General features: G+C 38.6%; 1 protein-coding gene across 1 annotated transcript; it reads right to left on the minus strand.

The window, feature by feature from the left end:
- Positions 1 to 293: 293 nt before the first annotated feature.
- On the minus strand, positions 294 to 18,785 carry LOC146157116 (glypican-5-like). Its single transcript, XM_083387681.1, has 12 exons — positions 18,227 to 18,785; positions 17,274 to 17,435; positions 13,527 to 13,716; positions 12,247 to 12,424; positions 11,678 to 11,835; positions 11,408 to 11,585; positions 8,832 to 8,886; positions 7,412 to 7,703; positions 3,781 to 3,915; positions 1,830 to 1,950; positions 1,239 to 1,443; positions 294 to 1,001 (listed from the first exon to the last, which is right to left on the minus strand). The coding sequence occupies exons 1-12, from the start codon at positions 18,402 to 18,404 to the stop codon at positions 694 to 696; spliced, it is 2,160 nt and encodes a 719-aa protein (XP_083243807.1). The 5' UTR covers positions 18,405 to 18,785; the 3' UTR covers positions 294 to 693.
- Between the last annotated feature and the right edge of the window lie 7,362 nt (positions 18,786 to 26,147).

Genomic DNA, 26,147 nt, shown 5'->3' on the forward strand with positions numbered 1-26,147 from the left:
GCAAAATTTGTAGCCACTTGAAATAATAAAGACCATTTTTGCTTTAAAAAAAGTTGATTACATATTTGCATAAATCTGGAAAACATTTTAATACAATTTGACATGTAGTTCAACCTGATTTCCAGATTTAGAGTTAGACAAATACTGCTACCACGAAAGATTAATATATTTAAAAAAAAAATAAGAAAAAGGGTAATATTGCAAGAAACGAGAACCTTTACCCAGAACCTCGCTTTGCTCATCTGCTAGGCTTTTTAGTAATTTAACATAAACAAAAAGCAAGAAGGTTTCGTTTGGATTTTATGACAACAAAATGGAACAAACGACGACAAAACACATGCTATACATAAATACGCCAAATAATAGAAAAAAATAACTTAACATAAGTAAGGAAAGAGTCACGAAAATACTGAAAAAATAAAATATCAACAGAAAACAACAGCCGCTTTAAATTCTGGTGCCAAGACTTAAAAGTAGGATATGCTACTCCAAATGCCTCAATCAGTTGTTAACTGATTTAACCCTTTTTACCGCCTCTATTATCAGCACGGTCGAATAATGATTAGAAATCAAATATGCATGTAGGTACATTGGTGTTAGAAACTTTTTTGGCAGTATAGCTCTTTCGTGACGGTGAGGCTTCTGAATGAAGATGAAGAATATAAAAATTGAAAGAAAAAGGGAAAATGGCGCTCAGAAAGGTCCCAACGCTACCGCTCGCAGCACTATGGTGAAAAGTAAAGTTCGAAGCCAAACGTTTCTCTGGAAAGCGATTCCGGCTGCATTGTGATCTCCATCCTTGCCACTTTCTTCTAACCGAGCGTTGTCACCTTGTTTGGGAGCGCGGGATTCGTCGTCTGCACGCAAGAGGCTGCTGTTAGTGACAGACGCCTTGAAATTTGTCGAACTGCTGGCCGGAATCTCCTTGAGCGTCGAAGAAACGGAAGAACTACCTGAAGGCTGTATCTCGTCGCGATTCCTTCTGTCCGTGTTATAATCACCTGTACAATTAACGTATACGAAAACATAAGGGCTGGTTACGGTCGCTTGAACTTCGAAAACAAAGCTATCGACAAATAAACCACAGCAAAGTAAGCGAGCACTTGAGACGATTTTCCGCATAAATTGTTATTTTCATAAGGCTTTTCAAATGAATGTTCGGCTTCCAGGTATTTAGTAGTGAATTCCAGTCGTGACAGCAACTATGGAATCCAATTAGGAAAAACGGAATCACTTACTTTTCGTATCGTCGTTAATTCTATTATGAGGCACTTCTCCACTTCCTTCGCCCGAACTTGCGCCCGCACAATCATCTTCATCGTCACCGCACGGTGTCGGTACTGAGCTTCTGGCATTCAAGTTATGTTTGTTTTTCCGCACAAAATAGGGGAGCTTTCGCAGGGCTTTTGGGATTGAGTCATATCCGTTCGGCAAAAGTAGAATCTTAAAAAATATGGTGGAGTAGTGTTATTCCGGTTGGAATTAATCTGCCAATGCCTTACAATACATTGTGCCAGGGTTTTATATGGTGGACCAGACGTCTTAACCAACTGATCTAATGTCGCGCAAAGTGGTGACAGTGGTAAAAATGCAAACATATAATCGTACAATGGACGATATTTACCTAAAGGAGAAAAGGGGACCGTCTTATTTTTTGATGTCCAACAAAATTTAAACAACATATTTTATCACATGCCAGGCGGGTATATACACTAACTGAAATCACAAGCTGAAAGGTACAGTTTTGAAATCTAATAGGGAATTCCAAGCTCAGTACGACTGCTATGTGCCCAAACCTATTCCTATATCGTGGTTTTCTAGTTTTTTACCTTCGCAGTCACCCTGAACTTCTCGGCGGCCTGTTGGATGTGGCTGCTGACCCTTTTCACTTTCATCTCGGGATTACTTTGCTGAGCCTCCAGTCCCATTCCAGCCACATGCTCGTTGTATCTAATGTAAGCAAACGAGTATACGAGTCGTAAAATCCAGACAAATATTGACACACAACATAAAAACGGCAGTCTGCCGCTGAGGAAGCGCCAAATTGCCGCCAACCAAGCGAGTCAAAGTGGCGTTTTTTTACATGCAGTTTTGTGCCCTTCCCTATACCTTCTGTCAAATGACAACCACAGCTCAAACGAGTCTGCGATCTTGTTTTAATTTATTTTTCCGAGGTATTGCGTAGCCCGATTGGACAATAGGGAGCCGGCTTCTCTTTAAACGGCCCGGAAAATCGGCGCGAGTTCCAACTCAACGGCTTCTTTTGTTGCGCTGTAACATTTCGCGCGCCCGTCGTAAGAAATCGAAATATTACTCATCGTGCGTTCGCGGCCCGCGTGCGGTGTGTAGTTACCGCCTTTGTCGAGCGGCAAACATTTTGCGTGGCACGTTCCAAAGTTTGCCTAGGAAATCCCTCTCGCGATGCGATCGCTTTATGCGCGCCCCCGAGCTGAAACAAGCACTTTGATGCAGGGCCCGACCATTGCAAACGTGAATGTGCGAAGACGTGGGACGGCAAGATTACTTTCGCCCGAGTGTCGAATGACAAACGTTTCGAGGTTTCATCGATTGGCCAATGCCCGCCTATAGCCTATGTACAACCTTTATGCCGGCGTTAACGCGTTGTCTTGGAGGCAGGGCGCCGTGCGCAAACAGTGGAGTTGAGTGGCACGCTCATATTCGATCAAACTTGTAAAGCGTATTAAACATATTAATATCACAACTTGTAACCGAACTTGCCTACAAAGCCTTGGTGGTTCATAGTGGATCATACAGGACCGGGCAAGTATTTTTGGAACCGATAAGGCTTTTATCGAGATATGTATACCATTTCACAACTTTATTTTATTCCATTTTCTAAAATTTGATAGAGGGAACTAGCAATACTTTTACAATAAAATTACAGTTAGCCACTAAACGATGTCATGTTAGTCAGTGACATATTTATTCTTTTACACAAACTGAGCGATACGCAATACTTCCAAATTTATTAGCGGGATAAATGCACCAACGGTACTACTCGAAGGCACACGATTCAATCAATACTGTTTAAACGAAGGCTTCTTTTAAATGTTTTTTTCTAGTTTTGACAGTATAATGCAATGCGTGTAAATAATGAAAATAAGTCAAGTCATATGTTCCACTTAGCCAATGACTCAATGACTTAATGTCTAATCTAATAGGTTCGATAGCAGGGTTGGCGGACAATTTTATTTTTGACCGGGGGCCGCATGAGAAACAGTAAATGTTCTAAAGGGTCGGGTAAAAAAATAATATGAAATATAAGTCATGTAAAGTGTGATTGCTTTTAAAATATAGCCGTAAATATCCTTGTTATAACAAGCTGGTAAGAATAAGAATGTGTGAGGATGCATTACAAGTTGATATATTCAACAAAATATTGTAAAATAAGGATAAAGGGCTTATATTTGTTATGAAGTGACCCAAGGGACGGATAATATTGTTTGGCGAGCCCCATACCTGGTACGCTGGACGTAGTTTGTCCGGGTCTGTTTTATCGCATTACAGCGGGTGTTAGCATTTACCCTTATCTGGACCTTTAAGCTGTTACAAACGTTAGGTTTTATTCGTGATTTACCATTTTTGTATTGGTCAAGGTATTATTTAAAAATATAATACATTTTAAACATCTTTGTCCTATTATGAATTACATCCATCGTAAAAATAAATAAATACGTACTTGTACCCAAAAAATTTGTTACCGTAAAGAGCACTATTGTCCTCTGTATTATTGAGTAAATTAGAAGAACTAGGTGTTACCGAGAAGCGATGTTTTTCCCGTCCCAGCATGATCCATGTTTAGAGACCTGGAACGCTCCGTTCTTGGAAGAATCGCATAGTTCATCGGGTAGGTTCAGAAAAAACGTGATAGAAAAATTGAGCTGGACAACAAATCTAAAACCATAAAAAATAAAAGTATGGTTAATAGGGATTTCTCTTCGCTGTTGAGCAATAACCAGACAGGACACACTTTAAACACCTTTATTTGATGCATTAGGTTTAAAATAAAAAAATTAACTACAAACAAAAAACTGGTTTGTCGAAGGAGATTTTTTTCCCTGAGAAAACGACAAATTAGAAAAATGTGAGTGATCTTTTTTTATCACACGAAATTGTATGTGCTGCACAGTGTCGTGTATAAAAATATACACAACATCTTATACATGGTGAGCAGAGGCCTATCCGCATTAACTCTATTTGATTAAAAATATCGTGGTCATTGAACACATTTCTCGCTTTGTGAAATTCTTCGTTAATATTAAACTGTACCCGCTTCCAGCGGTACAATTTTAACATTTTGTTAAGGTCGTTTGTGTATTCGCGATAACGGCTTACAATAACATAAAAGTTAACGGACAAATTTGATTAAGGTTTAGGGTCTATGAATGCCAGCTGAAGGGTAGCAATTTTATTTCCGTACTTTATGTGCCACAAATAACTGACCATAACCTCCAGTGACGAAAATTGCTTAATATTTGTTTAATTTGGTTTAAAATTAATAGGTATGTTTTCAGGATTTTCAGGGTATGTACGGCTAGGTTTAATACTACATCTTAAAAATGTATCCATATAGGCAGTTTTAGATATCAGTAACTTAACAAATTTCGACACACAGATTATAGGCTATGTGTGGCCCTCGAACTTAGATTGGCTGCCCTAATCTAACATTTTTTATTTTGACCTGAGCTCAAAAATCTTGGATATCATTTTTGGGTTGTTTTGCGGTGTGCAGTCTATGTGTTAAAAGGAAGACCTTTTCATGAAGAAAGAGTAATATTTATCCAACATATACAAATATAATAGAGCAATAATAGCCAACTCGCAAACAGCGCCATATTCTCTTATATCGAATTTGAAGCAGGTTTGGCGAATGTGGTACACCAGGGAGGATCAATTAAAGACTGGTAATCTTAATTAACCGATGAACCTTGCCTTAAAGCGTAATAGGTCAAAGGCAGACAATCAACGGGGTGCGGGAAAACACTCGAATCATTGAATTGGGCGGCATATCACGTTAAGCGTAGTCAGGCTACATCAGAAGTGCTAAATTGACTGATTGGGCAAGTACAGAGTTAAGGTCGCCGGTCAACCAGGCAATCAACGGTTGTGTTTCGACGACCATATACTGTTTTATCCCGAAACAAAGTTTTCCATGAACCTAATCTATTTCTGCACATGTCTTGCAAACAGCTATCAGGTCAATTTCCAAGAATTCTGAAACCCAAGCTTATTTTTTGCACGCTTTTCAACTTGTTTCTAATCCTAGAGCCGCTTCAAAGTAGCATTTTTGCACAGTTTATATGTTTTGCTGCTGTTGCTAAGGCAAATGTTCTTAGACTGGGTTCCGTGAACTAGTTTTAGGGGGTCCATGAACGCCTAATAAAAATATTAGTGCTTAGGTAAGTAGTAATCATTTTATTTAAAGAATTTAATTAAAAATAAAACGATTTTGCACTGAATGTAGACTCCATTACACTTCACATTTTTGGACCGAAATCAGCAGATCTAGGTCTATAAGCCAAAAAAATTGTTAGGGGTCCGCGGTAAAAAAAGTTTAAGAACCCCTGTGCTAAAGTGATGACAAACCAATTGGGAATGGGTAACGATTAAATTTGACATATCCCAAGTCTTTTGTGAATAACATAGAGCAAGTTTTTTAAGTTATCGAATTTTAAAAATCAGGTAACAAACTTTTTGCACAAGTGACAAGGTTAGAGTTGCAACATTTATGACAAGGCGTAATTTCGAAAAAAATAACATTCCAGGAAACAAACCACGTAAAACCGAAATAAAAACCCATTTTGAGATTGTCAAATCGATTTGTTAGGATGCACACAATGCATGGTCATACCGCGACGTAACAATGTTACGGTGCGTTAAAAAAACATATGGCCACTACCCGGCCCTCTGTGACCCTATCCCACGTATGCAAGGCACGTGTCAAATTTCCCAAACAGCGACTGGAAACTCGAGATATTTGCAGCGACCCCGAAATGCGCTTAAGATCGCGTGGTTGTCGCAGCGTTGTGCCATAATGTGCTGAGTAACCACCCGACAGGCCAAAGTCGCGCCGGCTCCCGGCATTTGCGGGTGTGTTTTACGGCCGAGATAAGAGCAAAGTGCCTGACTCACAAGACGCGTGCGTGCGTAAACCGCTCGGTTACAAAGGTGTCGTGATTTTATCCCGCGCCATTACGAGATAATGGCAAAGAAAGGACGCACGCCGTCGAGGTGATAGAAAGCGATTGGCGAGTGGTTAAAAATAAACTCTATAATGCCACTTAGTCGCACCATACGAGACCACCGGCACTTTCATTTACTCACTGAAATCGTTAACCGTGGGCCGCCCATAAATGCCTGGCCCAACTTCACGTCCTTTAGTAAGACCGTCCGAAATGCGAGAGAACGAGGTAATTAGTCACCGTGAGGAGCATTTACTGGCACGCGAAAGAGAAAGGGAATCCACTTGAATCGTGGACCCACGCGTCTCTTTTACCGGAGGGTTTATTTGCCGAGCCCATGTAGTGGGCCTTTGTCACACCGACATAACAAGAGGTCGGGCCGCTATGAACGACCCTTTGAAAAACCTTTTTAAGCCCTATCAAGTCAGTAGGGTCAGGCTGTATGGAACGAAAAGTTTTTTCACAGAAGTCTCCCTTGCCGCACATCCGCGGCCGAGCGTTCCCGACGTCCAATTAAATTTTGGATGATTTATATTCGTTTCGCTGATGCGATCGTGCAGTCAAGTCTGGCGCTCAGTATGTCATTTCGCATGACGAGAAACCTCTAGAGAGAGAACGGAACTATAGAGTCTACACAACTCGTGTTACCGATGCGCCCTGGTTTCGAGCTTTACCTCAAATCAACGTAAAATCAACGTTAATGTGTTTCCGCAGCAAACCCTTGAACAATAACATAGCTACACCGTTTGAATGAAGAAATTCGGGTCATTGTCACAGCAGCATCATAGTTGCAATGAATTAAATTAAAGCAGACTTTATTTAAATTGAATTGATACAGACGTCTAAAACATTATTAGAATCTAAAACTTATGACGTTTAAAGTTCAATATTCAACGTTTAAAAGAGTTTTTTTGGTAAAATCAGGTTGTCCTTTCAAGGTGCCCGCATAAGTTGGTGATAACAGTTATATCTGACAGTGTTTCCCAAATTTATTATAATAATGATACTTTTAAAAACGTGCTAATATGGCTAGCCGGGGTTGTGTTATGCATATACAATATACAATCCCATTTGGATCAACTTAACAAATAGCGTTTTGACCGACAAGATGCTTTTAAACATGTGTTACATTTAGTTTTATGTCAATACGCACAAAAAGAGGGATACACAACCAGAGTGCAGATTAAAAAACGGAATAATAGACCTACTTGAGCATCTTGTCGCTCATGCGAAGTTGAGGCAGGCGGTTGAACACCGACACGTCATCGATTTGTAAATCGTTGTTTCGTGATAATCTCGAGCCGAGCTGCGGCTCTGGGGACGTGTATTTCGTGCGATCTTTAAGCACCTCGTACGGGGGTCGAACCATGTCCCAGAAATTGGGCGGAAGACCATCGTCCGGATCGAGCGCGTTGTTTTTCTGCTGCATCCGACCTCGTCTTCTGCTCCGCCGTCTCTTCTTGCCTTTCGAGCTGCGCTGGCCGATGCGGGGGTCGTCCTCTGGACGAAAACGATAAATAACTTTCAAAACAATTTGTAGCATAATGGTTGGAGGTTGTAGTAAGACGTAATGAGCATATCAAATCCCATACAGATTACAGAAGTAGGTATCATTTTGAACGTTTCGAATAATCAGATGTTATAAATGAATAAAGAGTTATTCGAAACGTTCAATATGATACCTACTTCTGTATGGGCTTTTATATTCTTATTACGACTTTTAAAAAAGTTATGTTTTATGTTCGTATACGTCTTTTTATTGTTCTCGCGATCCTGGTCCAAAACGAATTACGAAGGCAAATGGTATTGTACGAGTTGATATTAAAAAAAAGCTATTTTTACACATACGCCTAAGACTATTATTGGCGTGATGGCTTACAAACAAACAACTGGCCTTAAACGGAAAACTATTCCGTTAAGCTATATACAGGAATTTTGAAGTATTTACCAAAAAGTACTTTTACATCTTTATTTAAAAGTTTAATATTTTAAATATTTATAATACAAATAAAAAACATTAGTGGTACGCTGAACCAAAGTTCTTCTATGTTGCAAAAAAATATTTGGACGGTTTATACTGTTTCGCCACTTTTTTTTGCCACCTATGCGTGGCATATACATTTGGGAACGCTAAAAACGTATACGCAGTCAGGTCTAAATATTCATTATAATCGATTTATTGCTAATTGAAACTCTGTAACTATTTAAAACATGAAAAAATAAGAATAAAGTATTTCGTAACTAGTAAATTATGAATCATTAGAACAGGATATTCCTAAGTTCCTATCAAACAAATTAATGTTTACAAGGAATTGTTCTCAAATGCTTTACGCTCATTCAGTGTTTTATCCTTATAACTTACAGTACTCAATGTTATTGGTTATTGTTCCGATGACAATATAGATACACACATACCCTTATTAATTGAATGAAATTTAAAATAAATAGCTTCGACCCAAAATTATTTTAATGCCTATTTAAAACAGTCCAGCCACCAGTAACGACAGTCAACTGATACTGTAGCTAGATAGGTTAAATAACTGTTTGGCTAAAGTAAATAAAAATTACAAGTTACTCTAAAATAGTAAAAAAACAGGTACTACGACGCATTTTGGTGTTTATAAGTACCTGAATATCTTTTCGATCTTCGTCCAACAGCTTTAGTAATGCACTCTTCCCGCATCTGTGAAGCCAAGTAAAACGCGATAATAAATTATTTAGTAATGCCTTTTAGCTAACCCGTTATAATATTCTGGCCGTCCTTGGAGGCACTAAACGATTTTGCAAAACTGCCAGTTCGTACTTAAGACTTCTACTCGTGGAAGTTTACGAAGTATTTATTTTGAATATAAAAATGATAAGAAAAGTATAAACTCGTGTACATAAATTTAAATTAATGTATATATTTATATTGGTGATATCTGGCAGGAAAAGGCAACTTGGCTAATTTTATACCTACCGAACTTGTTTTGAAAATTTTGCTGTTTTTTGGGAGTGTCTTTACACAATAAAACGCAAGTTATTGACAAATAACAGTTAATATTTTCCTATTTTGTAACGCAAAGTTGCTATGTTCGAACAGCCTGTTTCTCCACGTTTAGCCAAGGATAAAGTTTCACGCATTCTTAATTGGCCAGCATGTGTGTTATAAAATGTCATTCGCGTAGCGCGAACAGCGTTTTAGTGGTTCGCGGCTTCTTCGACAAACAAAGGGACACGAAAACCGCCGGTGTTGCATCCTGTGCAATCTCGCGCGCGCACAGATAAGCGGCCAATAATCGCGACTGGGCAACCTAGCGCTTATCGGGCCTAGCTTCCGCCGCGAGTGGAGTGTACAGTACAGTTTTCTTCATACAACTGCTACACCAGATCTAGACAAGCCAGCGATCCGGTGTAAGGCTGCAGTAAAGTAGGCTACCGTTTAAAAATGGATTGCCAACTTCTTAATGTACGTCGTTTCTTTACCTGATCACAAGCCACAACGTGTTTTTCCTTCATATTGTATACTGCGCTGGACAGTCATTTCCAGAACTGTAAACAAATCTGCGAGTATCCTAATGCGGTGGTTTGCAAACTTTGGAAGCTGGGACCGAGTTTTTTTTAACAACAAGCAGTATCGTATATATAGATTACATTTACCTTGGTAAATAAGACAAATGAATGATGTTGTTTTGTGAAAGTAGTTTTAAAAATAAGTACATAAATCGTGATGTTGTCTATCCTGATATGTGTAGTTTTGATTCTATGCCTTGCCGATGCTTTTTGGAATATTTGCGATAAATGCAACTAGGGGTTCCCGATACTTTAGGTATTTTTTTCCGATACCGATAGCCGATATTTTGAAGAAAAGTACAGAGACCTAATCCGATACCAAGTGATGTCATTACTTTTGTCAAATGACAAACTGATCAAATTTGTGTAGAAAAAAACTGTAGTGAAAATGAATTTTAGGAAAATGTTCTTTTGCGTAAGGAAATCTATTTATCTGTGATACTTTTGGGTGATATTTTTTCAAAAATTTAACTTTTAAGACAGAAAACTCCACGTTATATCGCAAAACATGGCTGCAATGTACAAATGAATTTTGTATCAAATCAGCAGTATGGCAAAAATACCCATAGTATTACTTAGCACCGGATATCTGTTTCGAACGATAATATCGGGCATTTCAAAATGAAACCATAAGAAAAGTTTATCTATTTAATATATTTATTACCGAGGACAACAATGTGTAATACCAGATTAAACGAAAAATAGGTGGAAAATTTAATAGTAGCCAATCTTAATATATTTAAGTTTTTTTTCGATATTCATTTTCCGATGAAACACTGGGAAATTCTAAAACTGTACGCGCTCGATATTTATAACTTTGAAGAATTACTGTTTTCAAGGCGTTGTTGCGCGAGTCGGCCACTTCCTTAAAACCAAGAGCGTAAACGTAAACATCACTGACAGCGTCAAATTGGCTTCAAGTCCATCGACCGACCGTGGCCTCGGCATATGTGATAAAGTGCCGACCGGTTCCGTTGTTAATCGAGCGAAGCGGGCACAATGCTCAACTGGGAGCGGAAACAAGACATCAAGGGGTGCTTCAGGAGCGGATTATGTTCTGATGCTCTCTTAGTTTTTGACCATTTGTGCGCGGCAGGTGCCAGTGAAAAAATCGACAAAAGCAAAACCTCGCATCTTGGTTGAAGCTTTTCAACGCTTGTTGTGTTTTCGACAGGAAGGTAACGCGAAAGCCAAACCGTGACGTGCGGCTAGACGCTACCGAGCGCTGCCGTGATTGACACAAGACGTTCGATGTCAATGTTGACCAGACCTTATGATCAGGACATAAAAAACAAAGCTTTCGTGCAATCCTTGAGACTACTGACGACCAGCTTTAAAAGCAGCGGGTTTCGTTTTGTAGTCCATTGGTCCGGCCTCAAGGTTGGTGGACAACAAAAACCGGCTGCTGCTAATGTTAGCCATGTACTCTGGTGGGTTATCACGATTACAAATCGACGCCACGTTTTATTGCTTTATTTAGTTTTCGTAGGACAATTATAAACTCATTACGTTAACCCTCATAGGTTTTTAAATGGGCATTGCAAGCAGTTTTACTATATCCTTAACTGTAATGCAATTCTATGTAGACTATGGTATATCGCATAACTTTATAGTACGTTTTTGCAGCAAAAACATCCAAATAATGCAAGTACCTGCTCTAATTCGGGCAACTCCGTGTTATTTGTGGCGACGTCTGAGAGTGCTATGGTCAGTTGTTCCATAGTGGATTGAATGTCTTGGTCGTTGGCGTTTATACCCATTGCTGTAGCGGTCAATGCCGCAACAAAATGTTTCCAGTACAAATCGAGTTCGAACATTCCAACCAGGCAACTAAAAGTTGAAAAATGCAAAGCAATAAGCTTACTGTAAGGCATTATAATTTATAACAAACAACGTTTCGAGCTACGTAACAAAATACGAACCCTCGAAGGATGTTTTTGCATAGGCCCGGACATGGTTTGATCAGAGTGAGAGCGTGGCAATGCGAGCAATATTGCATCTTCATCACCGATTCCCTGCACTGCCGACTGTCTACGGACTTCTCTGCTAACTTTAGCGCCTCGAATCCTGACTCGACGGCCTAAATATTATACATATTTGTTGAGTTTGCATTTCGAGCCAGTTTCGGTAATTCGCTATTCAAAGAATCGGCTAAGATTAAAAAATGTAATATGCATTTGACTAATAGTTTTCAGCCGACTTCTTGAAAAACAGTGTTTTTTATTTTGTTTTTTGTTTTTAGGGGAACGAACAAAATACCTTTTAACATCGTTTTTGTCAAAAGTAATTTAGGTTATTAATTATGCCAGTAAAGTTTCTCCTATGCACTTCGTTTAACTTTTTGTCCTTGGTTTATCATGCTCTTGTGCGCGGGAAGGATGAAATTAAAAATAAATAATTGGGTGTTGTACTGAAACGCGGATAAAAACAAAGCGCCTTATATAGATTTGGTCGAATTGGGATGATTTTAACGGCAACAAAAACTACATACCTGGGTAAAAGACAGTGTTTGGTTGAACGCGGTGAACAAAAGCGTACTCATCTGGTCGGGGAGGTTCCCAAGTGGATTTATCTTGAGATAGGACTTCGACAAACAACGGTTCACTTTTGACGAAAATCTCCTCGACTGCCCTTGTTGTAACTTGAGTATAACCAGGCTTTGAAGCAACCTGCGTAAAATGTGCTTAAAACTTTAGGGCTTGGCTCGCGCATAAACGGGCAACTGTAACGGACACCATGACAAATTGAAGACGAATGGCTGGCCGACCGTGATTTAGGAGCGATTGCGCCAACTGACACGTGATAAGATCTGGCCCCGTTGCCAATTTCCTCCCAAAGACGTCGAATATCGATCCACCTGCGAACGTTGCGCGAAAGAGTAGCCGCGAACAACGCGTATCGTGTTGGCAGATTTGTAGTTCAAGAAGGTCGCGGCCAGGTAATTGGACAAAGCCTCGCTTGGCCAAGGTCGCCGCTAAGCCGCTGTCGGGAAGTCAGAAGTTTCGCCTAAAGGCCGTGACACCTCCTAAGCTGCGACGCTGCGGCCCAACTACGGATCGCATCTCAACGACCGACTTATACGAGGCAAAGTTTACTGCCAAACAGTTCGCCATTCAATTAAAAATCGGTATGTGATTTGCGACTTTTTCTTCAATTAAAAATCGGTATGTGATTGCGACTTTACGTAACAAGCAATGGCTCGTTCAGGCCCAAAGCTTTTATAGAATGGTTAATATTACAAATCTTTTTGAAACTTTTTGAATTTTGGGAAAATGTGCCTTGAGAAATTGTTTTGCCGATTTACGTGGTTTGATTAATTATCTAACTTATGCGATAAATAAATAGTTCAGAAATAGTATTTTTGTTCTATATAATAATTGCGTGAACTGCGTTTCCTAACCTATAAACATTTGCCTCGATCGATACACATTTTTTGCAATTCAGTGCTTATTTTTCGAGGCTGTGTCTATTGTGCGAACTGCCGTACACCATGCAGAAAAAACACAGGCGCCCAGATGTTGAATGGGCGTATGAAACTGCTGTTTTACTAGGCGCCATATGTCGTAATTTTTAATGTAATTCTAGTTTTGTAATTTGGATGCGCTTCTCTGTACTGTACACTAAGGGTTAAGATTCTATTACTTTGATAAGGATAAGAAAAAGACGGATCACGACTGTAAAACAAGACCGTAAAAAAAGGATGTTTTGAATGATTTTTTTTAATTGCCATAAATAAGGTGCGCCCTTTAAATTTAACGAAACTTAACTAACCTGTCAATAGCACCTCTTAGTTCAGCTGCTATAGACTCTCTATCCGGTTGGTCACGAGCCAGCCTTAAGCCATTAAAGAAGGAATCGGCGATAATTTTTGGAGTGTTTCTTGTAGATTCTCGTAGAAACGCTCTGGACAAAACTACCAGGGTATCGTTGCGATTCTTGGCGATGGCGTAAGTGATATCCTCTGCAAAAAGAACACGTTTAGGTCAATAATTGGGTAACCCACATCTTAGGGTTTTTTATAACTCTTTTTACCGCAAATTACAGTTTTAAGACAAAACTATTACAGTGTAAACATTTAAGATGCAACAGGTCAATACAAAAAATGATTTCAAGGTTTCAAATCCAATGGCGACAGTAGGGCGAAAAATCACTTGGGATTTATTCATTATCCGTATCCGTACAATCGTTCATCTATCCAAGTTTATAATGGAATTAGCACGCGCAGGCAAAGTTGCCAATAACCTACTAAGGTAAATCGATGGCAGACACAATCAGCCCTGTGATGAATAATAGATGAGTCTAAGCCGGTGCCTCACGTCACAGGACTGAAAACCTGGCCAAGGCAGTTTTTAAAACTGCAACATTCTGTATGTCTAATAAATTGCCTTCTGTGTTAAAAAAGTTCATAGTTTCGTTCCCGTAAAATGCCAACATACGTTTGTCGTAAAATGTTGGCACAGTAAATATCAGTGTTATAATGACATAAGTCAATGGCGTAAATTATTTAAACAGTGACTTAAATTGTTTTTAAATGACTTGTATCGACTTAAGTTTTGGGCGAAATGATATCACTCACTTGGACTTACTTGGGTTACAATTAAGTTTTTGTTTTCGATAATTATTGTTGAAAAAAAAATGGTTTATTATTTTAAAGTTTGTATGTAAAACAATTCGCTTGCTATATATTACGTTTTTGTTATTTTTTAGATAAGATATTCCTCATACATGGACGAATTTACCAATTTTAATATTTTAACGTTTTATTTTATGCCAATGACTTTACTTGAAGTTGACTTGCTTTAATAATGACTTGACTTGGACTTGATTTGAACTTATATTTTAAATGAATTGACTGGGACTTTGTTTACAACACTAATAAATAGATAAACATTACTCAAGAAAAAGCTTATATTGAAAGAAAGTAACAACTATGCCCAATCGTTTTAACTCTACGCGTTAAGATGCTGAAAACGTGAGGTGTTGACCTGCGATCAGCCTATGTCTACTTATCGCACGAAATATGCCTACGCGAAGCTGAGACACTTCAAAGAAATTGGCGGAAAAGACGAATGTCGTCTCAAAAAGTGCCGCTCAAAACAAAAGCCTGTCAATTTGGCAGAATGCTGAAGAAAAACGAAATCTGTGGGATTTGCGATCAAGGAAAAACGGGCAATTTTCCGCGCTAGACGTATCCATCTAATCCAGGATCGCTATTAACAGCTAACACGCTCCTCTGGACATTATCAACAAATAAATAATAGGGTTGGGGCAGCATAGTTATCGCTTTGTAGATGGCCAACAAACATGCGGTATACGCACCACTTGAAAAATTTCATCACCGCGCTGTAAAGTAACACGAAAATAATTTGTAAAACATTTTCCGAAAATTGTTATTGTAACTGCTAATTGAGGTTGGTTCAAGTTTCGCCAACAGTAAGCAGGATTTCGCACGAAACGACCAGGTAAGAAAATCCGGCATAAAAGCAAAAACATCCCGCGATGCTACGGAGTTCAAACCGAAAGGCGCGACTGAACCGAAATAGCCCAGTGTGTTGCTTGCCCAAATGCATAGTAGACTGGTTGAAGCTTCGTTGGCGCCACGTGTAATCAACTCCACAAGGGCTTATGCATGCCTTCAACTGGCGCGTACAACCTTTCGAAGGCGGCCTTCTCAGCAAAACCGTTCTACGATTTCGGACAGAAACTGCGCCAACGGAAACTCGACCTGTTTGCTTGTAGGAAACTTGAACTTCGCTAATGGTCGACACGAGGAGTGCAGTTGGATGTTGATCAGTTTATGCGATTTTACACCCATCGTTGTGAGCTTTGTTATTAATGTTAAAAGAAGGCTATTTGATGTTACCATTTCATATTCGAGTAACTTTAAAACAAAGTGTATTTTATCGCCAAGTTTTCGTTCAAGATAAGGAAGGCAAGTTACAACAATTACAAGAATTTTCAAAGCATGCTGTTACATTTACAATGCGTTGCCACAGTTCGAGTGCTATTGCAATAACGACGGTTCTCTGAACAAACTTTCGCAACCCTTTTTTTCGGCGGTAAAAGCGAAGTGCTGCATAGATGCAATTGAGCAAAACACAACATAAACCTACTTTTGCGAAGAGTGCAAATTGAAACGAAGTGGTTTGTTTACGAGAACAGCGATTGTTAAGTGGACCTTTAAATAGGTAGCGCTAAAACAATGTCCGAATAAAAAAATTACATTTTCGATTTTATTTTTTCCTATAAAAGACAATTCTTTTGACCGTTTGTAAGTCTAATATCAGATATCCGACCCAACTTTTGAAAAATCGTACGATCGCGAAATTTAGCCATATCATGGATATTATTTCCGCATATGTTGTACTAAGCCGTTAACACGAAGCTGAAATGAATTCAAGAGTGATATACACAGCAACAGCTTAAAATAAATTTCCAGTCCAGGGTGCACCATCACAACTGAAGTGGGGTGTCAGAACGAAACACGACTTCTGTGCGGAAGGCAAACGTGAGAGGTGGTGTTTACCCACAAATAGTCTATACTGACACTGTCAAAACCCTGTGGGAACTTTACTCGTTAGTTCGGCACGGCTAATTGGCCATGCAAAGTGCGAAGAACAACACTGCAAACTTGTCATACCGGTCGGATTTCAGACAGGTTAAGTATGTGCATTCACAGACCGTGATGATATATGGGACCACCGGTCGATTGGCCTTATTTTTTAATGCGAGGACGAAAGGCCAATGCACCTGACCACTTAAAAAATCCTGCAGAATTTTCTACAATTGTTCATGTCTTTGTTAAACCTTTTCAAAGTTGAGTAGATCGCATCCTTTTTTAATACATTGGGGTCTTAAAATTGCAAAAACAAGGAAACGAAAATTGTCTTCACAAGCTGGTCTATATATAACAGCCATCGATACAATCCGGGTCAAATGCTAACTGGATGTAGTACAGCGTCTCATGGCTAATTGTCTACCTACGAGCTTCAACGTGTGTGGCATAATCTTAATCTGGACGATTTTGATGCGGCCAAACCTTACTGCTTGTGATAAGGAAACTTTACACCCAGCGTTCATCAATGTAATTAATCCACTTAACTTAACGGAATTCAGAGTAAGTAATTGATTTGCAATGGAGGAGTTTGTTATTTAATTTAAAACATATTTGTGATATAGTCAACCTCGGGGGTATTGTCTTACCGAAACGAACGGAAACGAACGGAAACTTTCAGTGACGCGTCACAAATTGTCGTCATAGCTGGACGTCTAAAACGAGTAACCTTTGCAAGCCTAAGGTTGACGTTCGATGTAGTGCACAAATATGCAACTGAAATCCTAGTTTAAATACAATCAAGGCGATAGCGGGATATAGCTTGGCAAAGAAAGAACATATGGCCTGGTTAAAAATTGCGGTACGGCGTACCTGGAAAACTTCTTCTAGTTTACGGCTTACTTTCATCATATCTCTAATTGAATATTATTACAAAGAGAGTTTTACTAGAAAGCAGTGCATACCTTGTGTTTGCTCCAGGTAAGACGAGAAAACTGATTTAAGGTTTTCCATTTTGGTGGTGAACGCTTGCAGCAGGTTTCGTTGCGATGATTTGAGATACTTGCGCTCCATGGCTCGAGTGCAGCACAGCAGACCGTCGTAGGGGCAGATTCGCAAATTAGAACCTGCATTGTTATTTTTGTGATTAACCGAAAAATGTTTTAACGTTGCGTTCGTGAAAACTAACATCCGGCGTTGAGGGCGCAAGATATTAATAATGGTTTAATATTTAAACCTTAAAAATTTATTTCTGTGTGATGAACTCGTAAAGCAAAATTAACCTTAAACTATCTGAAAACATTATCGCCCAAGTTACGGAAGTTAGCATAAAAGTGCAGTTATGAGATATTTATTATTGTCAAATTGCGAGTTTATGGGGGGTAAACAGCACACAAAATCGAATCAAACCACTCAAACACGTTTATCACTTGCGGGCATGAGAAAATTCCTCATGTGGAGAGAAATGCGATGGAACGCCGCTGATGCGCGGTTGGCAATAAGGAGATGTAAATCGCTACAGACCCATCATCAAAAAGACACCGTGTGAAATTGTCACCTTAAGGAGCATTCCGCCATACAAGCGATCATCGAAAACGACTAAGGCCTAATAATTGCACGTTTCCCCGGGAAGCTATAAATTCATACAGTTATCCATTAAACTGCATAATATGTAGAGGCCTTACCTATTTTCCTTTAAGAAAAATAGGGTTCATACAGTTATCCAATAAACTGCATATTATTTAGAGGAATTACCTATTGTCCTTACAAATAAATAGGGGTTCATATAGTCTTTCATTAAATTGCATAACATTACTTTAAAATAAAATGGGGCAATTTGGCCAGTTCTTATATTCTTAAATCGACCGGGTTGGCAATAAAAAAGTTACTTTGTAAAAAAATAAAGTGCATAACTAACCATCAATTGGCTTGAAGGGAACCATTGATGCAGATCCTATTCGCTGCATGACAAATGTCCGCCGGACATCACCGCATGAATTGCCGCCGACCGCTGGAGAAAACCACGATACGATTGTCAACGAGGCGAGCATTAAAGTCGCCGAGCGAAGCTTACAATCTGCTCGGTAATAATCCATTTCGCTTCGGTTAGGTTTTCACAAAACAGGAACCTTAGCAAGAGACGATCTTGCTCAGTCCGTCACTAGCAATATCCTCTTTTTGGGTTTAGCCGTTCAGTGATTTCTTTCGTTTGGAGTGTTCCTTTCAATTTACACTTGCAAGCAACCGCCAGAAAGTGCAAACCGGCGCAGACTTCAAGTTGAAGCACTGGTCGTGTCGTCGTGTTTTAAGCGCTGAAGCAAGGTATTTTTCAAGGCAAAAGCGCCCGGCACTCCCTGAGCTTACAGTTCAAACTGAAATTACAAACAAAAACAGGCCTCGGTGTGAGCCTGGTTAGCTGATAACCTTGTGTTTATTATGACATGCACCAGTTAGCGTGCGCGGGCGTTGCTTACACCTGGCCCGCGTACCTTTCTCATCTGCTTGGTTTCGTTCGCGGGCGCACTCTCGCGCGTTTAAAAGCCCTTGGCGAAAAAATCGAAACGCAAGGCACTTGTAAGGCCTCTAACGCCCAACATCCATTGCATCATCGCTCGCGAAGCAAGCGTCCAGCCTAATAAAAGTTAATACAGGTCCCAACAAGGGCTGGTGTGTTGCGAAAAAGGGCAAAGTATCAATTCCGGCAGCCATCGGCGATATGACATAACAGTAGAAAAAACGTTTGATAAGCTTTGGTGTTTGCTGATAAATATCTTAGACTATTTCTGCGTTTTTGTATGTTTACGCATTTGATTTCCAAATAACAGTTAAAGTGTATTTAGTTTAAGACAGATTTTTGCAATTGATCGTTCCCGAGTGGATATTTAAACACGTACATTATAAAAGGTAAACTATATAAAACCTCTCAACTCGAATGTTTTACTTTATGTTTTTAAGGCTTTTCTCTGCCTAAGATAAGTACAAATAGCATAAATACAAAATTAGAATAAACTTATTCGTATGGCTGTTCAGCTTTTCAAACTATCCAGAAAAGATTAACCTATTTATTTCAAATTAACATTCATGCGACTATTAATTAACTATACTGCTCATAGTAGTATTGCTAGCAGTTCTTTGTCTATCGTACTTTGCCACCACATACTATAAGATTTAAATTTCCTTGGCGTCAGGTGGCCGATAAAGCCTATCTAATAATGGCAGTTTTAATTAGCACAAGGCCAGTAATCTTGTAAAAGGAATCGATAGGGCGGCGCACTTTTCCAAGTGCCACTCCAATTAAGTTTGACAAGCAAAACAACAGTGGGCTCGGTAGGAATTTCAACACGGATAGACAAAGCCGCAAGAGGTCGAAAACGATCAGCTACTAAGTCGCAAAGTTTGTCATTCAGAAACATTGCATTGGGTTTTACAACAAGTAGATGTTAATGATAACATTGTAGGCCGAACTGACAACAACAACAACAAAATCAACGTCATTCACCTTATATTAACAAACAAGACTCAAATTTAAAAACCCAAGTAAAACCAGGATCAGACATTTTGTTAAAGTTATCGACAAGAAAAAACCTGCAGCCAATGCTTTTGCACTCCTTAAAGATACGCCTTTTTATATCGCTTTATAGTATAAATGACTAGCAAAAAAATAACACCATAAATGCCTTCCTAACGACTTCCCTGTAAAACTCTCCTGCCACAAATTCGCCTTCGTCAATTGAGCAGCTCAAACAAGGGAGACCTCAACGCGACGGCAGCTTCATACATCACTAACCACGGCACTTCTCACGGCTAATTGTTGATCTAATGATAAGCCGGCGCGATAAACCACCCTGTTTACATGGATTCACTGCAGCAAGACGTTACTTTGCCGCTTCGTGTGGCAACGAGAATAGAACACTATTTACCTTACACAAACGGGGGCGATCGCTCCATAGGCGACCTTGCCAGCGCCAATGCCTGACCCTTATACCCAAGCAAGACCCATAACGCTCAATTAAGCAATATCCCAGCATATAGACTCGGCAAATTCGCTTCGACAGTTTGGTTTGCCAACAAAATGCCCCCCAACTCCCGAACTATTGGGCGAGAACGGCAGTGCTGCGTATAGGATATCGAGAACAGTTTTTTTTCGGATCTCGGAACTCCTCGCGATGTCACGTCCCGCCTTAAATGCCATGCCAATTTATCGCGCCTTAGCGTGCCTCGGGTATTGAGGCGATAAAACTCGTTCTTTGGCAATGATTAATTTTCGGCAATATGTGGCCAACGGACCCTTCTCCATTTCAATGTGTAAGCCTTTGTCGGCCGCCTAAACCTTCTAGTATCACTGCTATAAAAACACAGGCCGTTTACGAGTGTTTGAGGAAAACATTGCCGGAATGCAGCGTTTTAGTGAAACAATAAATTATATTTCCAACTTCTTACTTTTAACTGAAATTTATCTTTTACGAGTTTTATTAGTAAATTAAATATTTACAACAACAGAAGTCATCAACCTCACAAAACAATTAATTAAAATCTCGCCATCGTGCAACTCATTTTTCTTGTTTTAAAACATTTATTTAAAGAGATACACTGCAAAGATCTGTAAAATTGTAAAACATAAGTTTTAATAAATATTTTTACCAAAAGATATTGTTACCTGTTTTTTTGTTTGTAAACATATACTCCAATTTGTTTTTAAATATAGACGGTGCAAAGTGTTGTTCTTCCTAAAGAAACGTAAAACACAGTTAAGACCGATTGAAATCGGTACTACCAATCATTATATCGAAATATAAATGTAGGACAGTTTATGCACTTTTATTATGTATACCGAAATCTGAGATTGTTTTACTGAGGGTTATATTATTTCTGACCACGCTATTATGAAGGGTAACTGAAAGGCGGTACATCTAAAGCAGGGGTTCCCAACCTTTTTACGTTCTCGTACCACTTGGACGCTCTGTACTGCCACGCGTACCATTTCTTGCAGAAAACTAATTTGTTCGAATCATATTTTATTGTATTTTTAGCTAACAACTAGCATTATTTAACGCTATTTGTAGATTAAGCCATAAAACAGTAGATGCTATCTATCAAGAGCAATCATTTGACATATTTGACGCCCGTCGCCCACTGTCCTACAGCGTTGTACGGCTTTTTAAAGCAACTGCTGTGCTCATTGTTGACAATTGACAAGGCCAGTATTTTGAAGATCGTAATCGTACGAAACAACAGGGATGGTTACGTAACAATGAATGAGCTTCGGATTTTTTTTTTGTAAACAAAACCAGATGAACAAAACATAAAGTTGTGAATCCAGGTTTTTGTGAAAAAAACGAAAGCTACTCGCGTACCACCTGAAAAACCTTCGCGTACCACTAATGGTACGCGTACCACAGGTTGGGAACCCCTGATCTAAAGCAATCGTTTTATTTTTTCTTTATGTTCAGGAGCATATAAGTAGCAGGGGGTGGTAATTGAGCTAAAATGTCAAATTTTAGAATTGGCCAAAACCAACTTACAGGGTTAATATTTAGCCAATTTGACTCTGAAAAATCATCACTTGGTGGTCTTATCTTATAAAAAAAGTCCGACCTCGGTCATTTCAAAATTTGGACTAAATTGGCCTAATTTGTTGGTTTATAATGTAGTTAAATTTGGTTTGTCTTATCGTTTGTCGGGTATTTCGTTCTACTAACAAGCTCATCCTAATTATTGAAAATGTTTTATATAGAAGTTTACATATTGCTTGTGTCTTTAATATTAGAAAAAAATTTTATGGTGAAATTTAACCATGTTTTAGTACGTGTCATCCAATAAAATACGAACATTCAGATAATACAGTTTCTTGCAAGTTTGTTACCTTAATTACTTTGATATCCAAAATATTTAAATTTAAAGATAATTTTGTTATATTTAAGATACATTAGGTAATTGTGAATAAGAAAATGAGTGAAGTGTGCTCTGGAAACCTTACCAAAGTACGTCGCCCTAAAACCCGATCTGATGGACCTGTCTACGATATTGACATTGTTTTCCCTAAAGTCAAGATTTATCTTCCTGTGACTCAACTCCCCACAAATGCTGGAGTGGTGGGAATGCTAAGGTACTACACACAGATTGGAGGAGCAGGTCATAGCAAGAACAAGGCTGTAAGAGAAGTAGCAAAACAAGTCTATGCAAAGTGGTACCACGATTCGGTTCCATGCATATTGTATGAAACATTGGTCAATAAACTTCTGAAGCTTCTTCAGTTGGTACAGGAAGGTAGTAAGAGACTAAAAGAAGGAAAGAAGAGAAAGGTGGTGACAGAGTTTAAAGAGCTGGTTGACAAAAAGGATAACCTTTTTGATATCTTTCCTCGAAAAGCTAATGGGGAGGAAGATCATGAGAAACGGCGGAGGGTTGAAGAAGATTGGGGTATAAAAATGGGGAAAATGGAGAAAATGTACTATGAGAACATGCAAAAGGACAGGCAAATGCAGTGTGGAAAAGAAGTTGATCCAGTCAGGCCATGATGAATCAGGCCATGATGAAAAGGCAAAGGAAAAGGGAGAAAGATGCTAAGTACAGAGTAGAGAGAGAAAAACAGTTTGAATACCAGCCAATATCTAAGATCACAGAGATTCTCAAAGAAGATGGAGACTTAGATATCTCTAAAAGTGAGGACAGTAGTGAGAATGAAAGCAAAACACATTATGGAGAAGCAAGCCCTCTGTACATAGAACCTGTAGTGGCAGAGAGTGTAGAAGTTGGAGAATCTGGAGATAACAAAAAATCAAAGAAAAAAACTTTTGTGTCAAAACAAACTGAGGAAGTTGACAGTGCCGTGAGCAGACAAAATATTCTTCAGAGAATGAAAGAATTAAGAACCGGAGAGACTCCATCCTTTCGCGGATACAGAGAAGCTGCTAAGCTCAAGAGTGAGCTGGAGTTAAACTGGTCTAAACAGATGAAAACCAGACTAAAGGAAGGCGCTAATGAGAAAAGAGAATTGGCCCTAAAGCAGGAAAGAAAAAGACTTGTTGTCTTAGAATCTCTTAAAGTTATTGGAGGTCCTTTTACTTCGGCAGAAGAAGTTGAGGATTATCTAGCTGACCTCAACTCACAGAATGAGAAGATCAAAAAGCAAAGAATGAAAAAGGAGCTACAGTATGCTCGAGACACCAACACATTGCTTCCTAAAGCTGACCCTCTCTTCAAAATCAGAAAGACTGAGCTAAATGGAAAGAGCCGTGACAAGAATGCTGAAGAGTTTGGCAAAGCCTTGAAAGCCTTTCTTGGTAAAAAGACTGAAAGAATTGGGATGGAATACGACAAGTTTCAGCAGTGCTTGGACAGCTTAGCCATGACTTCTGGCTAAGTTTAGAGTGGAGGTGCTACAAATCTAAAGACTAGTGTATTTGTGAATATTACTGTAAACCTGTATCAAATACTATGAGCCTAAAATTGATTACCTATTTCAAATCAATATTTTTGAAAGAGAAGGTTTTGTTTTAATATTTGGGGATATTTGTTTCTAATTTCTGTCAAATTTCCAGGTAAAACTTATGGGAATAATTTAGTCTAAAGGTCCTTCAAGACGAAGAGTCATATACCTTAATTAGGAAATTATGACATATTTCATCTCAAATTTCAAAAATAGAAATATAGGTGAGGTCGGACTTTTTTTTCAATGTAGAACCTTTTTAAAGGTATAATTAACTATTATTTAGTCCCGGGTACACCTGGTTAAGTTGGTTTTGTTCAATGAAAAAATTGTAAATTACCACCCCCCCTAATATAAGTTACTGGTGTGAAGTAAACATTGCAATCTAGACGGTTTCCTAAAACAAAAAATGTCAAAGGAGTGTCACTTATAGAAAAATCATTTAACTTTGTTTTTGTAGATGAGGGGTCGGCAATCTTTTGTCAGTCGCGGGCCAAAACCAAACTCAGCATCGGCGGTCTTACTAAACTTTAATTGACATTTGTTTGTTAATGTGTGCAAAATCTTTTAATATAACAAGTTTTAAGTTTTAATTATAGAAACTGTAAGTAAATTAGGGTCAGACCAATATTTTTTTTAATGAAAATTGGTCTCATTACATTTAAGACGTAGGCGGTAACTCGAACAAACAAATGCGTATGTTGTAGGTTTAAAAGCGTTACATATGATCACAAAAACATACGAGATGGTTTTTTACAATTACGTATAGTTAAAAATGCCAAAGTATGGGAAATTACGTAGTATGCAGTTTGTAAAGATGGCGGGCTGAATGAATTACATCAGCGGGCCGCGTACTGCAGGCTGCCGAGCTCTAGTGTAGATGAAGATAGCTAGATCTTTTAAAAACAAAATTAAAATTCTTGCATTTAATTTGTCAAAATATGGCAAACAATACAGTTTTGGGGTACATGGCCACGTGGGAACCGTAGCTGGTTCCAGCTTTCGATTTTGAATAAACTAATTTCCAAATATGAGATTATTTTAATTATAGTTTTACATCCAAATATATACCTTTAACAACATTCTTAGACAAATGGATGAACTTTTATTTTAGTGAAATCTTGGCAACAAAAACACTCCCATTACCCACACAGCGTAATAGATATTATAACATTCGTTACACATAGAATTATAAAATTAGGTTATAATGTCATCAATCTGATAATTAATTAAAAAAATATCCTTTGTTCAAAGCTTTCTATATAGAGAGGTTATGTTCCATCTATGAGAATAAATGGACTTTACATTTGTTTTCAAATGGTCATGACTCTTGTGGCACCGTAAATGATTACAAAAGTAATAAACATTCGTATGAATTGAAAAACAATTAATTATCCAAAGATTTGAACTGACACGACATTGAGCCCCGCTTTTATAGGACCGTGACAACTTCCTAAACATTTCCTATACGTTTGATGATAATAGAATCGATATGTTATTTTAATTTTTTTATATTACGAAGAAGGACTGTGAAAAATTATAATCGCTTGCAAAAATAAAACTAGCTGCACGTTAACCAGATAAAATCGAACCTAAATTTCGGTAAGAATCGTCTAACAAAACTTTAGTATTGAACAAAGTTTTTAAACAATGATATGATACTACGTAATGCACACCATCTTTTTTACAAAAGAGCGTATCACATCTTTATATCTAGGCAAATTATTATTAAAAAAACGCTATGCAGGTGTCTGTTGCAGCAATATATGTAAAAGGAAAGACTTAAAATGGAATTTTGCTCAATGGACATAGATTTTAACGATTTTAACGAAAATCACGGTAAGGCCTGCCTTGCTAAACTAAGGTCGAAATCATACGTTAACCCATGTTTTTAAATGGAACACTTGGTTTTAGGCAGTATCTCGGCAAATTTACTCGCACTGGGTTTAAGGCGATAGCGCTAAAAAGGCGCCCCTAAAAAACTTTCAACGTTCCAAACAATTTGACTTTAATGCGTATGTTGGAAGAGGCAGCGGTAATATCACCTTTATACTTTCCCTTGTGCACATATGCCTTATGTACAGGTCGTGACCTGATACAACCCCGTAAGCTGTTTGATGCGGGCAGCAGAAAGGTGTTGACAAAACTGCTCTCGTTTAGCACCTTAGTTCTTAAACAAACCCTTGCATGTGGTTGGTTGCTCCGTAATTTTCTCCCAGGAGGTTAACTTTTCGTGGTTTATATCACTCTTGCCGACGCAGTGGTGACATATCGTAATGATTAAAAACTATTTTGCACAAAAAAGTTCCCAGTGTTGTCGCGTTTATGGTGCTTTGCACTGCACTGTTGGATATCGATGGTCAATATTACTAGAAGCCTACTTTGCATGGTGTCTAATAGAAGGCTTGTA

This window comes from Ascidiella aspersa, chromosome 4 (assembly GCF_963924565.1).
Source record: "Ascidiella aspersa chromosome 4, kaAscAspe10.2, whole genome shotgun sequence".
Lineage (NCBI taxonomy): Eukaryota > Metazoa > Chordata > Ascidiacea > Phlebobranchia > Ascidiidae > Ascidiella > Ascidiella aspersa.